An 18,919-nucleotide genomic window follows, 5' to 3' on the forward strand; every position below is an offset into this window, starting at 1 on the left:
AAACATCGAAAAATTATTCACAAAATATGTTTGTAGATTATTAAATTAAGGTCAAAAATTAAAAAGCTACAATTTTACAAACAAGTGAAAATAACGACAGTACCATTTGTTTATATCAGAGCCGGCCAAAAGTTGCACATTGTGCAATTTGAGTTCGTATTTCACACAGACACTAACGATGTGCGACCACGATCGCTTGTCACTCACTAAAATCAATAGAGAATGCAAAAGGAAAAGTCCATGCTACTTTTTGGGCACATAATAAAAACAATATACTGCAAGGTTAAAGTGACTTTTAAAACGTTTTAGTTAGTATTATTAAGTTCCTATGAACATACATATTAATATTGACAATTTAAATATTAATAATTAATAATAGTTAATTAATTATTAATAAATATTGACAATTCAATATAAGTACTTTTTGTACGTTCTACTTAGTTTTATTACTTTTTATACATTTTTTTTTATTGAATAACTTTATGTTTTGAAAACATTTCTTTCTATTTTTTCATTTACTTTGTTTTTTAGTTCTTTCTTAATGAAAAAGTGATTTCTTTAAGTAAATTTTGCATTGAAGAAACACCATACCTTCTTTTATAAAAAAGTTTTATCTGGCTAGCCCGACCTTCGCGTTGTTATATGAATATGAGTAAATATTGTTAGGATTAGCTTGAAATCAAATAACCAGAGTCCTTTTTAATTTCGAACTTCACAGTACACATTTTCTTTTAGCACACTGTGGGGACTTGTCACTCAATTTTTACACACACTTATGCAATTGTTTTAGTATTTGTGTGGCCGGCTCTGGTTTATATTGTGAAAAAAACGCTGTTAATTGGTTTAAATGCCCCACGAATTTATTGTTATTAATGTTAAATAAACATATATGGTACATCAATTTGTTGCTTTCACTATATCCAAAAATACGGTTATTAACCGTATAGTTTCACAAACGAATATTAACCGGATATCCATGCCGTCCGGATTTTATCCGTGTCAACGGATATCCGTATGGATATCCGGATATTCGAATATGCGGATAGTCCCAGCCCTACTATTCACCTTTTACTTACAATCGGATCTACATTGCAAAACGAAATATACTTTGAACCAGCAATATAATTTATTGGAGTTGTTCCTATACATTAGACTGGGTCGATTTATTAACCTATATCGCGCCATCGATTTTTCAATAGGATTTGGGATCAGGAAAAAAAATTTCCACTACGCATACCCAAAAAAAATAATTTTTTTTATACATTTTTTCATTTTCAAGGCTCCAAATCATTTTTTATGTATTTTTTTTCGTGTCAATTGGCAAATACAAAATTGGTAAATGCAGTTTTTTGAAAAAAAAATTTCTTTTATGGAGATTTAGAAGAATTTTGGTCGAAAAATCGATTTTTTTTGCAGGCTCAAAAATTATTTTTTTGGGTATGCGTAGTGGAACTTTTTTTCCTGAGCCCATAATACTATCGAAAAATCGATGGCGCGATATAGGTTAACTTTCATCCATACCAATCGCTCCAGATTACTTGCTATACATACATAATTCATGTTGTTCAGTTTCTATTCCCGTTCAAAAGTGTAGTGTTTTCTACCATCACCTGGGTATTGCTTCACTGCGACAGGTCTATACATTTTATAATCTTCTAACCAGAAATATAATAAAAAGCAGCCAGTCATTACACCCAAAAAGGACAACCAATATTGAGCATTGGTGAATCTTGGCTTTTCCGGTTGTGAGTAACGATCCTCGCCGTATAAATCAATGTCGGCATGAAGCTGAAAATAGACATGCGTAGACATAAAAAAAAATTAAATATGTATAATTTAAGTATTGCAAATGTGATTTCCAACATCTAGTATATCGATGGCGTGGATTTTCACTCTACATCGACTACTGTTGTTAATACGGCTTATATCAAAACTCGTTTGGAGAACACCATATGTAGCTGAGATTTATATCATAAGCATCGTCTCATAATTTTATTGACTAATATCAATTTCACACAGAAACTTAATCGAATCATAATTTTATTTAAAGAAATAATTAAGTTTTCGTTTCACACAGGCCCACTTGCTTCATTATGGGAACATCTATCAGAAGCCCCAAAGAAACAATATAAATAATAGTAGCCGTTACCTCTTTAACTACATTTAAAGAAAATCAAAATAAAATGCATGCGCAACCACTCAAAGACGTTCACCTAACCAAATATGTGCCTACTTTTGAAAACGCCATATGTATTATCTTTTGCAGCAAGTGCAGCGAAAACAAAGTTTTCAATTTTTTTTTCGAATTTTTCCATTTTTCGTAAATCATTGAAAATAACATGGTTCAACACATCTCTACATGGTTGGCTCATCTCTACATCAACAATTCCTATGCCAGTGAAATATGGTGCAGAAGCATGGACCATGACAACATCAGAAGAAGCGGCTCTGGGAGTGTTTGAGAGAAAAGTTCTTCGAAAGATTTATGGACCTCTACGCGTTGGCGCTGGCGAGTACCGAAGAAGATTTAACGATGAGCTGTACGAGCTTTACGCAGACATCAACATAGTTATGCGAATGAATAATGACTCTCCAGCTAAGAAAGTGTTTCTATCGGAAACCGCCTATAGAAGCAGAAGAGGGCGGCTCCCACTCCGCTGGAAGGACCAGGTGGGAAACGATTCAAAATCCCTTGGTGTGATCAATTGGCGCCCGATAGCAGAGAGATGCGACTGGCGCGCCTTTTTGGACGCCCATAACCGTTAAGGTTAAGCGCCAATAAAGTAAATAATGCCAGTGAAATGAAAAATAAAATCAGCTGATGAGATGAGCCAGCCATATAATTGAGCCATGGAAAATAATTTATTTTTGATTATCATTTGTTAGATTGGCGATAAAATCAGAAACACCAAGCAAAACCGACTAGATTTTTACTCCATTAAATTCAATAAAGCACTGAGATAATTATAATTAAGAATTTCTATTTTGTATGGAAGATTGAGTTTTCTACATTAAGGGCCTGTTCAATAAGGCTTTTAATGTAGAAAACGTGACTAATTAGGAGAGAAATGAGATGCTGACCAAACAGTTCCTGTTGAATACCCAGAAACCTGGGCATCCCAACAGACATCTGATTGATGAACCAGCACCGCCTAGGGGCTTAAGGAGTCATCTCCGTAAGCATTTTGAGGAAATACGGCACCTGAGAACCCAGCCGTATGAAGTGAAAAAACACAAGCAGGTCCTTGGTGAACTCCATAAACAGGCGTCGGAACTTTATGCCGGGAATTGCCCGGTGAATCCAGTACTTAACGAAAATTATCCAAACCTCGCGGAAGAGGAACGCATACTCCCCAGGGAAACGCGCATCACTCTTGCTCAACTTCGTTCTGGATACTGTAACAGGTTAAACTCTTACCTATCCAGAATCAACCCCGACATACAAAATGTATGCCCCGCTTGCAATGTGTCCCCACATGACACCAACCATCTCTTCAATTGTAATGTGGAACCAACGCCTCTAACACCCCTTTCCTTATGGTCCACCCCTGTTGAAACGACAAGTTTCCTTGGACTCCCGTTAGAGGATATTGATGACAATTTGTGATTGATCGCGGCTATTAGGTGGGGCGAGCATTGCTACAACAACAACAGGGCGGCTCCCACTCCGCTGGAAGGACCAGACGGGAAACTATTCAAAATCCCTTGGTGTGATCAATTGGCACCCGATAGCAGAGAGATGCGACTGGCGCGCCTTGTTGGACGGCCATAACCGTTAAGGTTCAGCGCCAATAAAGTAAATAATGCCAGTGAAATGAAAAATAAAATCAGCTGATGAGATGAGCCAGTCATATAATTGAGCCATGGAAAATAATTTATTTTTGATTATCATTTGTTAGATTGGCGATAAAATCAGAAACACCAAGCAAAACCGACTAGATTTTTACTCCATTAAATTCAATAAAGCACTGAGATAATTATAATTAAGAATTTTTATTTTGTATGGAAGATTGAGTTTTCTACATTAAGGGCCTGTTCAATAAGGCCTTTAATGTAGAAAACGTGACTAATTATTTCATTAAACCTCTGTGTGAAATTGGCATAGCGCTCTTTTTTTCAAAAACGTCCTATCTCAGCATAAATTCAATTTTGACCCCAGGTATAGCGTTAATGAAACAATTCTGAGAGGGCGGCCTTCAACTGAATTCTAAGTTAGGGTTTTATTAAACAAATTTTGAAATAAAGTTTTCTTCAAAAATGTTGAGATCGAGTGCTTTAGAGTCGAGAACAGTTTTCCTATTTTATCACTTTTTACGTAGAGTTATTCCGGCACAACTTTCATTTTCGAGACTACACATAGGCCTAAATCTTACTATTCCATGTATGTATTGCATAGCGGTAAAATGAGAACAACATCCTCAGCTGCGATATGAGACTAACTCATCTCTCACAATTTTTTTTTAGATGATTCCGCCTAGGTGGGGTGAAGTGCTGCTGCAACAATAACAAGCTAAAGATTCATGCTCATGGTCTGGTTCCTCATCCGAAATCATCTAGTCTTAGAAACTTGACTGTTTAATAGGGTGGGACTGGGATGAATATCATCCGGTCCCAAATACTTGTGTAATGAAGAATAGCCTGTACAAGCTGGGTGGTGCAGATAACAGTATCTAATGTAAATATATGAAACGTTTTAGTCTTCCAAAATACTTGAATTTGAAGCGTGCTAGTTTTCGTTCTATTTTTTAGAAAGATGCACTATAACTTTTAAAATCGCAAAGGATTTAAGCACAACCCAATTACAAGTAATATAACAGGGAAATGAAATCCAAAAAACTTACCGGCTCATGTAGATTACGTTTATGTTCGGGAAAATCATAAGGATAGTAGGGATCTTTAGCTTCTATGCCAAGACCTATATCCAAACGGGGATAGTCACCATAGCCCAGACCATCATCTGCATATGGCTTATATTCCTCTGGTAATAGATGGTACTTTTTGGCCGCTTCTATGCATTCTTTCTTGCTCTTGGGGAATGGGCCAGGTTTATAATCCTTGTTCCAAGCAGCCACTGCAAAATGTAGGTGAATTAGTAAAATCGCATGCGAACTGGCCCAAGTTACGTAAACAAATTAAACGCCATAACTTTTTATATTTTCCTCTTGAAATTGACTTACTGTTTCTGGCAGCTTGCTGGAGTAGCGAAGAATTGGCAACTTGCAGCCTTTGTATGGCTTTCAGGCCATTAAATAGCGCCGACATGGTTTGGAAATGATTTTACCGATTATGTGCTGTATATTGGAAAAAGTCAAATTACAAATGCACAGATGTTTAATTGTAAATTTTTTTGCGTTTTATTTTGTGCATACATTCGTCTTTTCGTCGTTGCCAATTTAAAACTCGAAGATTCTTTAACCCACAAAAGATAAAGTGGGGTTGTGCAAGTCCGAGCACATTCTCGTTCCCAATGCTCAATTAATTGTTCAATACGGAGCAGAAATATTTCACACTACATTTGCTCAACGTGTTTATTCGTCTATTTGGCGGTTTTTAAGCATTTTTAGGTGTTGGTTATGAATAAAATTTTTCTTCTTAAAATGAAAATCTTTAAAATTTTATTTGAGAAGTCCTTTCCTTAAAATTTAAGGATAGTTATTTCATTTAACGGCAGCGATTTAGTTTAACACCCCCCGAGTTCGGGGTTTAACTTTATATCAAATGAAAGAGGGAGTTCTCCCGATCACAAATATATATATCTTAAAGTGCCAAACTTATAATTTAAAAGTTATTTGTTGTTAAAGTTTGCAAATTTCTATACAACTTTTATATGTGTATACGTATATATATTTTATGACATTACAAATCTGTGCTGCCACATCTAAAAAACGGAACAAGTGCAGAATCGAAAAATAACTTATAAAAATACCTTTCATCTGATGTATATACATATATCTCTAACCTTTCTACTCTTTATTTACCAAAAATTTGAAAAAGCTCTTTTTTGCATTCGTGAACGATATTTGAACGTGATATTACCTTATAATCTTATGTTTATTGTTACGTTAGACAATCCAACACCGGCTGCGCCATGCACAGTAATTCTGCGTAGAAAACCTTTCTGCATAGGCGGCCTTCGGCCGCGCTTATATAAAATAACCCTGGGCTACGCCATGCCAAGTCCGGATGTGTGGATATGTGCGCAGAAGGTTGTACTACGCAGAAGGACATCACCGTGGCGGTAGCCACGGTTATACCACACATCCGGACTTGGCATGGCGTAGCCCAGGGTTATTTTTTAAAAACGCGGCCGAAGGCCGCCTACGCGAAATTGAGTTTCAACTTCTCAAAATGAGTAGTAAAAATATATATTTTCCTTTTTCTTTATTAACTGAAAGTTGGTAAGGTAATATTTATATTTGTTTTTTTTTTTGTTTGTGTGGCAGCACAGCTTTGTAATGTCATCAATAAAAAATATATATATATATAAATGTGCATGTTGCTACAAAAGCGCGATTGATTTAATAAAAACATTTATAATAAGTAAAAACAATGCAAAAATGAAATTGAAATATACAAAAATGCAATTTAAGTTTATCGTTGCCAATTTATATAGATATGTATGTGGATTAAGGTTTTGAAAGATATGTTAATTGTACTTTAAAGTGCTATAGAAATTTGCTAAATTTGCAAACTTTTACAACAAATAACTTTTAAATTATAAGTTTGCGCACTTTAAAATATATATATTTGTGCTCGGGAGAACTCCCTCTTTCATTTGATACCAAGTTTTACCCCGAAATCGGGGGGTGCTATTCTAAAATTTTCCCTGAAATTATGTATATAGAATATATAAGGCGTTTTTGTTGTTATTAAAACAATAGTTTTATTTATATTATACTGTTTTCACACAGACGGCTTATTGAATAATAAAGGCAGTTTTCTACATTAAGACGCTTATTCCCTACAAAATTCGAATCTATAATTATATCATTAGTAGCTAGTCGAATGCCTAATGAAGTCAAAAGCACAATGCAACTCTCTTGGGAGCGTCCGGTTTCTTAGTTTTTGGTGTGTTCAGTGCTTAAAAATGTCATTTGTCAAAGTAAATGTCATTGTCTGCATGGCGGAACGATACAAGGTGGCCGCATCGAACAGCTGATTATAACCTTTTTTTATTTGATTTGATACATCAACTTCCGGCGCAGTACGATTTTGACATTTGTCCATCGAATTTACAAAAACAAAGTACATGGAATTCTTCTTTATGTATGTAGGTATGTCACCATGCTGCCACCTAGTATCGTTCCGCTATGATTGTCTGTCATATAGCATTGTCATTTTATTCGCTTGATATTTCATCCTTCATACTAATCGAGCAGTTACTTCTGTGTGAAAGCAAAAAATTTACGATTTCATTAGAAGGTGAAATGAGATCATTAAGTTTCTCTGTGAAAACAGTATTAAAGCTTTTATCATTTTTTTTTAACTTTGAAAAATCTCCGAACACCATTCCTTCATTATATGACATTCGACTGCCTAGTCCACTGCCTTCCACTCTATTCGCAACATAACCTCTACTTAAGCTGCCAAACTATATAGTAAACAATGAGCTAGTCGAATGCCTAATGAAGTCAAAAGCACAATGCAACTCTCTTGGGAGCGTCCGGTTTCTTAGTTTTTGGTGTGTTCAATGCTTAAAAATGTCATTTGTCAAAGTAAATGTCATTGTCTGCATGGCGGAACGATACAAGGTGGCCGCATCGAACAGCTGATTATAACCTTTTTTTATTTGATTTGATACATCAACTTCCGGCGCAGTACGATTTTGACATTTGTCCATCGAATTTACAAAAACAAAGTACATGGAATTCTTCTTTATGTATGTAGGTATGTCACCATGCTGCCACCTTGTATCGTTCCGCCATGATTGTCTGTCATATAGCATTGTCATTTTATTCGCTTGATATTTCATCCTTCATACTAATCATGGCTCAATTATGTACAGGTTGGTTCATCTCATCAGCTGATTTTATTTATGTCATTGCATGGTCGAAGGGATTGCCAAAAGGAGATGGCAAACTCAACATGAAACCAACACATTGGCAACATTTTACTTACACATACAAAAGCTGCTAAGTTTTATGTTTCCATTCCATACCATTCGCACCAACACCAATACACAGATTTTGACAATTTGAACAGACATATTTTGTTCCTTTACAGATGAGCCAACCTGTATATAGTTGAACCATGATACTAATCGAGCAGTTACTTCTGTGTGAAAGCAAAAAATTTACGATTTCATTAGAAGGTGAAATGAGATTTAAGCTGCCAAACTATATAGTAAACAATGAACTCGACGCTGGTAAAATAAAACATCTATCACTTAATTGACGGAAAAATGTTTGCAACGTATCAACATATCCCTATAAGAAACGCTGATAGTTTTACTAATACACTCACACTTGTAATTGACAATGCTGATCCTGCGATGACGTAAACATTGATACTCAAATTTATGTATGTTCCTTTGTTCGCTCACGCATGTCAGCATGTTCCCAACGACAGCCTATAATCATGAAAAAGGACTTAAACTGGGAAAGCTTCGGACACCTGGTACAGAACCAAAGAACATACAGCAGATACCATTATGCATGTGAGACAGATACATAATTCTCAACGGAATTTTATGTATGCGAGAACAGTTTATCCGATTTAATCATGTTGTCACTACTGACTGTCATATGACAATCAACTGATTATCACGGTTGTTTTGTTATTTTTTAAATTCCGCCATTTTCAACCGACGAAAACCATATAAAAAATAAGTTTAAAAAATGAAAAAGATAGCATTTAAAAGCTCCATGCTAAAAGAAAAAAAATTGAAAAAAATATTAAAAAATACCAAAAGTTGTCGGAATGTATGGGGCGCACTCAAAAAATTGATACGCGAAAAATAATAGTGGTTAGTGGTGATTCATTTTTAAATGTGTTTCCGCATGAGGAAAGCGCTCTTCTGTTGTTTTGTTATTTTCTGAATTTAAATTGAACATTCTGAACTCGAATTCTTATAAAACTATTTATTTTAAACAAATAAAAAACACGTATGCTTTTATCACGTACAAAATTAAAAACGTAATGAAATAAAGTAAATAAAAAGCAAAAAGCATTGTTTCATACAGGCATGCTTAACGAACGAAACGATATCATTTCGTTACGATAATCAACGTTAATAAACGAAATGAAGTCACTTCGTTTCGTTTATTAACGTTGATTATCGTAACGAAATGATATCGTTTCGTTCGTTAAGCATGCCTGGTTTCATATTTGGCGGAATATGACAATGGTCATTTATGATAGTATAACAGTCAAACCTGATATCTACAGTAAACTATCATTTATGACACATTTTGATAGTTAGAGTGTCAGCACTGATCCAGGAAAAGGAACGAGAGTGAGCAGTACGGCAATATACTTAATCAGTAGGCCATGTGGGTGTATAAGAAGGAGACAAAAACTCACACGTACACAGTTGTTTACATCACATTTTCGCAAGTCCCCCTAAGTTTGTGATAGAAAGTTTGTATGAGGCGCTGATCGTTAGGTTGACATTGCTGACAATCAGATGATAGTCATATGATAGTCAGTATTCTTGTAGGGATATGTAAATAGTAGCCATCATCCCGTCGCAAAAATCCTGAGCCAGATAAATAATTTTGCACAACGATTGAGCCAGATAAATCCAGATAGAAGTCTGCTTAGCGGAATGATACAAAAAAAAAAAGACCCGCGGGTACCTCCGAAACCGGGAGTGGGATCCAGGATGATTTGCGTTGGCGGCCTTCGGCCGCGCTTATAAAAAATTACCATTGGAAATAAAATCTATATCCGCGCAAAGCACTTTTACCCACAGTTTCTTTGTGGGTACACAACACCATCAAAACTACAACAGCCACATGAAAATTTTCAACTTTGTAAATATATCTGGAACGAAATAAAATTTTCAATTTCCGTTTTCGGATTCGTGGTCCTGGGTCCAAAGCGCGTCTTTTGACACCTCTCCCGATATTTTTGGACGAGTTTTAGTAGTTGTGAGCTAAAGTAAAGAATTACCTAATAAATTTTCACATCAAAAGTAAATAAACGAAAAATGTAAACATAAACAGAGTTTGACATTTTATGACCACCTTTGAATGAAAAAACATGTAAAATGCAACTCTGATGCTTTTACCTGGTTATTGTACCATGCTACAAACATAAATAAAAATTCCATGTACTTTGTTTTTGTAAATTCGATGGACAAATGTAAAAATCGTACGACACCGGAAGTAGATGTATCAAATCAAATAAAAAAAAGGTATAACCAGCTGTTCCATGCTGCCACCTTGTATCGTTGCGCCATGGAAGTCTGGTTCAATTTCCCTACAAGAAACGCTGATAGTTTTACTAATACATTCACATTTGTAATTGACAATGCTGATCCTGCGATGACGTAACCATTACGAAACGAACAGAACTGCTATACGGATCAGAAATTGAACCAGATAAAAATCAGGATCTCAACGTTGTTGTTGCATTTGCATGTTAAATCAAAGTTAAATATCTATCCGTATCTCGCTCAAGTCTCAATGGAACGTAATTATTAGCTGTATTTCGTTGCTAGCTAGTACAATTAAAACACTAGCTAGCCTTCAAAAAACGCGAGTACTCTATAAATAATGTAAGGAATACTCCTTTGGGAGTATAGGACTGCTCCAAATCTAATCTGTATTCATACAAAAAATGTGCTCCAATTAACATTGCGATGTCCTAGGAGAGGAGTAGGTGATCCCACTCTAGCTTTGTTTGTGGGTATTCCATAGAGTACATACGTGAGAGTACTTTGCAAAGTACTTTCATTGTAGTACTCCATGGAGCACCCACAGATGATCATATGCCAAAGTACTAAAGAGGAATTGTGTCGGAAAGAATTATCGAAGTGAGTTTGTTACGGTCTGCTGTTATGGTCTACGGTTACGGTCCATTTGCGAGCGTTTTCGTGCGAACACACCTAGTGACTGGTGATGGGGCGAAAGTTGCGATACAAAAGTATCGAAAACAAGAAAAAGACAGAACAGCGATCACTAGCAAAAATTGCCCGAGTTTCCGGCAAGAAAAAAAGGAGGAAGGTTGGTAAATTGCGTGAGCAAAATTTTTGGCGGCTCTACAATTATATAAACGGGATTATATAACATCTAGGGGCACAACTTCAACAGCAAAGGCGTCAAGCTCAGTTAATATACTGTTTCAGTAACCTTATTGGTCACTTCAACTACGCATCCCCAACGATACTCAACTAATCACAAAACATCCTCGCCGGCTGTGCGCGTAAGCAGGTAAATGTCCAGAAACTAGGAAAGAGTCGATAGCACAAAGTACCGAAACCGTTCATTCCGACAAATCTCGTTTCTACGCGTCTATTTTGGGTGGTAATAAACCTTACACCGGTTGTGTTGTGTGGACACAAGATCCAGTTGAAGTAGGTCGGCGTTCGCAGTCACACATAGTGAGATAAACCCCTTCCTCTACGTTTACGAAGAACACTACCACCTGCGGAAAAGCGTCCGACACCACCTCCGCCTCCAGGGCCAGCAGTACGCTGCCGCGTAATACAACTAACGTCAAAATGGCCAAGTCATCCGGTTCATAAAGGGCAGCACGAAGCTTTATCGCCACCCGGTTCATTCGGTTACCTCGGCCCGAAGCGCCAACCACCACCAACGGCGTCTACTATTATCACGGGCATCACCATCGGTAGTACCTCCCCCAACCCCTTCATTAGCGCCAACCACGAGCGCAACAACCACCAGACGTACCGCCACCACCAGTTGCAACGCACGTAGCAGGGCCGCGAACATAGGCCTGCGGCCACTAATGTTAACACTGACAACAGGCGGTACCACCGACAACAATACTAGCCGCAACCTTATCAGCTACGACCATACGGGCTACAACAATACCAGCGTAACAATACCAGCTACAATAACCACCGCAGGGCAGCGAACATAGGCCTGCGGCCATCCCGATTACGACAACGAATATCAGCGGTTAAAGCGGTGAGTTCGTTCCGATACTGACTAAACATACGTATTTGTAGCCTCAACCTTGTTATTTAATTTTTTTTTTGACTCTGCAACAACATATAGTATTAATATACAAACATATTCAAATTTAAGGCTACAACCCTAGTATAGAATCTTAACATGTAATACATACATACATGCATATACCTAAGTTAAAGAGAGCAAGCAGCATCCACTTGTAGTAAAGTTAAAAAAGTAGATGCAAGCAAGTAGAAGCAAGAAAAAAAAACAAAACAATACCAGCACTGACTGGTAAATGCAAAACAGTTTACGTTTTACTTGAACATGTAAAAGGATTTCGTTAATTTTGCTATAAATTTAAAAGTTCACGTTTTACTTGAACATGTAAAACGATTTCGTTAATTTTACTATAAATTTACAAGTTCACGTTTTACCTGAGCATGTAAAACGATTCCGTTAATCTTACTATGAATTTAAAAGTTTACGTTTTACTTGAATATGTGAAACGATTTCTTCGAGGAGTATGATTTACCCCAAATTTAATCTTAATTGCTTTTATAACAAATTTTCCTTAGTACATATTGCATATTAGTGTCCTTATACTATGCGTTATACCAATTTGCTATTTTGTTAAACTCAAAATAAGTTCTATTACAATAACATAATAATTTTGTAAGGGGCCCCAATTATCGGAATTTGTATCCAAACTTTATAGCCCTAAAATATGTTTTGTGAATAACAAAAAAAAAAGGGTATTAAACCAAATTTTTACTTTGTATGTAGTATATTTACTATCCATAAGCACATTTAATCACATTTTTTTTTCTCACACCAAGCGTTTATAACCCTTATCAAAGAAAAAAGGGGGTGACATAAATATAGGTATAGCTTGAAATATTACGAGCAAAAGTAAGAGAAAAGAAAGGAACCCCCAACAGGACAAACTTAGCCAGACTTAAATATTCATATTAGATTTTGTTTTCAATTTCGGCCCAATAAAGTGGGAAACTGTTGGATCATTTTTTTCTCTCCCTTTATATGCTACACGCACTTAAATGCATTTTCATAGCGTAAATAGCTGCTCGTAGTTCAACATTTTTTTTTGTTCTGAAGTGTCTTGGGACGATGCTATAAGCAGCCTTGTTTTGGCTTTGGAGCCCAGGCGGTAGCCCTGGTTAAGAAACCTGTACTACCGTAAATTTTTTTTTGTAGCATACATACGTTAATAATAATGAAATTTGAATAAACTTTGTAATTAAAATGGGAATGCTGGTGTTCTGGCTCATTTAGAAGGCACGTAGGGTTACCAGGTAAGGGGCCACCGAAATATTAGGTGCCTCGGTGGCCATGGATTTTGAGGGTGGGCATAGCACCGGGCGTCGCAACACCACCCGCGGCGCCCCCAAGTTATATTCGGCCCTTTTCCCTTTCTTTTACTTTTCAGCTTTTTTTTTTCTTTTGAATTTCAGCTTTAGTAACCGGCCATGTCCGATTCGGTAAATTTTTTTTGCGGTTATTTTTTTTGAATTTAAATTTTTTGAATGTTAACGGTCTGTCCGTGACATCCGGTTCGTCCGGATGTTGTTTTATTTTGAATTATAAGCGTTTTGAGTCGTCTCTGCGCTTCTGTCAGTTTATTTTAAATTTGACAGCTGCTAGTTTGATAGGCATGATTGGAACTTTTTTCTGCTTATGGCGCAGGAACAGCAAGGTTGGCAAGGACCCGCCCCAGCCGACAATGACTAGCCACTGTGCAACACATCATGCCGACCGCCTCCCTTACTGCTTCCACCGTAGATGCGAGTCCATAACAAGTTTAATTTAAAATTAAAGTATATGGAGAGGGGTAATACAACTTTTATATTTTATACTACGAATATTCTTATGTTATTTAGCATTTGCGGGAATAAAGAAACTAATATTTCTCTATACATACTTTAGTATGTATACATAGAACCAGTGCGCTGTTGCATTTTATCAGAGTTGCCAAAGTAAAATTTTATTATTAGTTATTTGCATGCAATATTTTACTTTTAGCAACTCTGTTCGATCGTCATAATGTCGTGATCACTGTCGTTAAAAAACGAGCAATGATCGGCTGATGGTGGTCCGCAAACGCATTGCAAAGGAGTATTGTTAGAGTAATCCAACATGAAGAAAATGGAACACGTAATCCAACAATTTTTGCAGGGTAGCTTACCGAATTGTATGGAAAGCAACAATAAAAAGTAATCGAGTTGAGTAGGCTAAGCGCTTTCAATTGAAGCCGCTTAGGTAATTGTCGACCTGATTGATAGTGTTGTATAGTGTTGTATATTCAAAAATAGGGCACTATTGTGAACGACGAATGAAATGAACATACGAATGTGCAGATAAACAAAAATAACAAAATAACAGCGTAGCGGTAGGGTGACATACATACAAACAAACACACGCATTTCATGTATTTTGTTTTTGTAATTCGCTGGTTCAGTGTCAAAAACATACTGCGCTAGAAGTAGAAATGTCATAGCAGCTAAAAAAAGTAACAATTAGCTGATAAACTTCCACCATCTGTATGGTTTTGGTATAATGAAACTGTTTAGCTAGTTAAAGCGTTTTTTTCAAGCTCACTTGAAAAAAAAACACCTATTGATACTCATGCCCGCATGTACCCAACGACAGCCTATAATCATGCAAAAGGACTCAAATTGGGAAAGCTTCGGACACCTGGTACAGAACAAAAGAACATACAGCAGATACCAGCAGATATAAGAAGGAGACAAAAACTCACACGTACACAGTTGTTTACATCACATTTGCGCAATTCCCCTTACAGCTCCGACACATAAGCAGTTTTTCATATAGATGAGTTTAACAAATGCTTATGCATTATGAGTAAGGCTGAGTAAAACAGCACTGTGCTGTGTTATTGTGTTAACACTCAGTAATGTGCGGCACGCACACTTACCGATTAATTTATAACTCAGTGGCACACTCGATGGCACAAAGCTTACTGTGCAATGCCGCTCAAACTGGCAAATGCTCATAACACAATAACACGCTCTATAGCACAGAAAATGACAATCAGATCGTAAGTGCACATACATACATAGTACATTGTGCTTGTGTGTTGATTGTATTGCTTTCCAATGACACTTCTCTCAAAAAATATTTATACACATGATACAAATATTACAAGATAAAACCGGTGAGAGGATAATGACATTTAAAAAGATTTTAAAATTCTCACTGCGCTCTCATAATTTTTATTTTATTTTGATTTTGTCATAAAAAAATGGTGTCCACAGGGGCACTTACTATCCTCTTGATTAGATGATATGACTTTAAAAAATTGGAGTATGAAAGAAGATAAAAGTTGCCATGATTTACTCTTCTAAATGGCGTCAAACGTGGCGTTAGAGGTAAGTAACACAGTACTGTGCTCTGATATTGTGCCTACACTCATATCGACTTTCGATAATCAGTTATAACACAATTGTGTCACCACAATGTGTTAACACTGCAAAGTGTGCCTGTGCTACTGTGTTTACACTCAAAAAATAGTGTCATTACCCACCACTAATTATGAGTAGATTGCATGTATTTTTATGGAGAATGGTAGAATGAGCGACACTGGCGCCATCTGATATTGAAAAGTAGCCAACTCCCCAATTTTGTTCCAAGCAAATCATAAGAAGAAGAATTTGACATTTGCTTTGGCTAAGGGTGTTGGCACACTTTGCAAGTGAAATTATTTTTCCCACTGGTTGGTAAATTTTCTAACATTTTTCACAATTAAAAACTGCAATATAACAGATAATACGGCACAAAATATGTTAGCAAGTATTTTTGTTGTATAGGGAGAATGTTTACAACAGTGCTTCGCGAAATTTTGTTTGTTAACGGGCAAGGCGTAATAAACTTAAATTGCCAAGTCTGAAGTTCCTTCATATTTACAAACGCAACATCTTGGTTGATTGTGGCGATGTTATTGGAATGCATAAGCTTGTGTTAAACGCATCTATATGAAAAATGTCATGGTGTCACCGCCTTTAAGTTTGTGATAGAAACCCTGCAAAAGCGATCCACGTCATTTGACTAGGCATTTTACGGTCATTGTGACTTTTCCCAGCGGTTATATTCATAGTCACATTTGCAAGGGCATGATTAGGTTTTGTGACCAAATTTTCCGTTTCGTTCCTATTAATGTGATCGTGCATTCCGCTCCCACCTATAGGATGTGAGCATAGTACTGTGCTGCTCACACACGTCAAATGGCGGTCATATTCTCCGTCATTTCACTCTACATTTTCGAGTCATTTAACAATCAATTTTACTGCGGTTTTACGATTCATATAACTGCCATATAACATAAATTTTACCTGGAGATTTACTTTACCTGGAGCAGCCATATGAATAAAATATGAACCAAAAAAATTGAATTTTCAATATTTATTATTTTCAATATTAATATAAATGTGCATGAAATTGGAACTTATATTAATACAGTTCATATAAAAAAGAAGTAAGTACTTTAATAATAAATAAACTCGTTTAATTGGTTTTTGTTTTCCAATTGAAATCTTTTCTAAGCGAGCAGAAAATAATTTTAAGCTTTAGAAAAAACTCCAATTATTTGAATAATCTATAACTTAAAGCTTGGTAGAAATTCAGATTACGTTTATTTTTTTTTAAGATCAAGAATATTCAAAGGTGTCGTGGAATCAGATTGCTGTCGTAATTGGTGAACTTAAAAATGTACGACTAGTAATTGAGTTAGACTGATTATTGTTCTAAATCTAATCATTCCAGCAATAATTCTGCAACCCTTAGCAGAAGTATTGATTGGTTTCAAATCTAATTCCAACAGAAATCGTACCACGACATACTTTATTATATATGTACATGAAATTGTAACTTAAAATAATACAGTTCATATAAAAAAGAAGTAAGTACTTTAATAATAACATAAACTCGCTTAATTGGTTTTCGTTTTCCAATTGAAATCTTTTCCAAGCGAACAGAAAATAATTTTAAGCTTTAGAAAAAACTCCAATTATTTGAATCAATTTAAATCTACAACTTAAAGCTAATTAGAAATTCAGATTTAGATAGATTTACTCTTTTACTCTTTTTTTTTTTCAAATCAAGAATATTTAAAGGTGTCGTGGAATCCGATTGCTGTCGTAATTGAATTTGAAAGTAATAAAGTAAAGTAAAATATGAATTTAAAAATGTAGAACTAGTAATTGAGTCAGACTTATTATTGTTCTAAATCTAATCATTCCAGCAATAATTCTGCAACCCTTAGCAGAAGTATTGATTGGTTTCAAGACTAATTCCAACAGCAATCGTACCACGACATACTTTATTATATATGTACATGAAATTGTAACTTAAATTAATACAGTTGATATAAAGGAAAGTAAGTACTTTAATAATAACATAAACTCTCTTAATTGGTTTTTGTTTTCCAATTGAAATATTTTCCTGTGCAAGCACATCGCTAACCTGTGCTGGCAAAAGATATGATTATATAATACAAGTTCAGGACGTTCATATTTATCGACACGCTGCCCGGTGTGGCCTATATGTTGGAAATATGCAGTTGGCACTGTTGAGAAAAAATATGGATCAATGAACACAAGTAAAAGTGAAAGATTTTTTTTTTACCATCTCTTGTTACTTTACGCATTAGACATTGGAAACGACGACCAGCATCTACAAGTTGCATATGAGCCTTGCAACGATTATATCTAATTGCACCCAATTCACCAAAATTTATAATGGGTGGCTCATATTCACCCTCAACCGTGCGTGCCATTGGTGAGACGGTAAGTGTAATGGACAAAGCTGTTGTTTTTAATAAATCAGCTGTTGCAGGTATGCAATACAAAGACGACCTGCAAAGAAGAAAGATCAATGTAATTGCCAAACAAAACATTAATTTCGATTATCGATACCTAACGTAACGTAGCGAGGAGTTACCCTGATCTTCTACCACATATATTGTGGTCACCAATGGTGGTAATAAACCCTATTCATTAGTAATAAAAGCACCACCAGCGCTATTTTGATTTTCAATGATAACGCTTATCGGATTTGGCATCTGATCGGGATCTAAACGGCGTTGGGCTTGATCATACTGTTGCGGCTGTTGATATTTACCAGTAACAGGTGCAGGTGGTTGCTAAAGAAAATAACACAAAAATAATCATGAGCAAATTTGTAAATTATTAGTTTTATTAGCATACATTATAACCAGGACGTCCGGACGTGTCCGGGTATTGGGGGTTGACCCGGCTTGGGTGGTTGACTGAGCATTGGCGTCTGTCCAGGTTGTGTTGGTGGCATCATTTGACCCATGTAACCACGTGGTGCTCCTGGTTGTTGTAGAGGATAACCTGGATGTTGAGGTTGTGGTGGATAGCCCGGATTTTGTGGCATTGGCAGATAGCCAGCCTGGGGAGGTTGTTGTTGCTGCTATCGTGGCATTGCATAACCCGGTTGCTGTTGTGGTATATACCTTGGTATAACTGGATGTGGTGTCATTGCCCCACCTGGTGCAGTTGATGCGGGCGGCATACCTGGAGGACCATGTTTCTCATGGCCACCAAATGGCTGATGCATATGGTGTTGAGGTGGCATTTGCCCGGATTGTGACTGCATTAGACCAGACTGTCGTGGCATTGGACACGATTGCGGTGGCATTTGCTATTCACCTGTGTGCTGGTATGGAGCTGCAACACCGCCTGCACTTGATGTTGGTGGTGTAGCTGAAACTGGTGATTGACCAGTCTAGAAAAATAACAAAATTTATTAAACACAAAGTATGAGGCAAGCCAGGTATATTT

The 18,919-nt window shown here is 36.4% G+C and overlaps 1 protein-coding gene across 1 annotated transcript; it reads right to left on the reverse strand.

Annotated features, from left to right (window-relative positions):
• Nucleotides 1-1,104: 1,104 nt before the first annotated feature.
• Nucleotides 1,105-5,366, reverse strand: ND-ASHI (NADH:ubiquinone oxidoreductase subunit ASHI). Its single transcript, XM_067781801.1, has 3 exons — nt 5,178-5,366; nt 4,842-5,071; nt 1,105-1,788 (listed from the first exon to the last, which is right to left on the reverse strand). The coding sequence occupies exons 1-3, from the start codon at nt 5,260-5,262 to the stop codon at nt 1,573-1,575; spliced, it is 531 nt and encodes a 176-aa protein (XP_067637902.1). The 5' UTR covers nt 5,263-5,366; the 3' UTR covers nt 1,105-1,572.
• Between the last annotated feature and the right edge of the window lie 13,553 nt (nt 5,367-18,919).

The sequence above is a fragment of the Eurosta solidaginis genome, chromosome 4 (genome assembly GCF_040869045.1).
Source record: "Eurosta solidaginis isolate ZX-2024a chromosome 4, ASM4086904v1, whole genome shotgun sequence".
NCBI lineage: Eukaryota > Metazoa > Arthropoda > Insecta > Diptera > Tephritidae > Eurosta > Eurosta solidaginis.

Bases quoted from the DNA above. Each gene is read 5' to 3' on its own strand.
- ND-ASHI (XM_067781801.1), bottom strand. From the start codon at position 5,262: ATGTCGGCGCTATTTAATGGCCTGAAAGCCATACAAAGGCTGCAAGTT. The intron at 5,072-5,177 runs GTAAGTCAATTT...TACATTTTGCAG, and splicing joins CCAGCAAGCTGCCAGAAACA to TGGCTGCTTGGAACAAGGAT. The intron at 1,789-4,841 runs GTAAGTTTTTTG...GTCTATTTTCAG, and splicing joins AACGTAATCTACATGAGCCG to CTTCATGCCGACATTGATTT.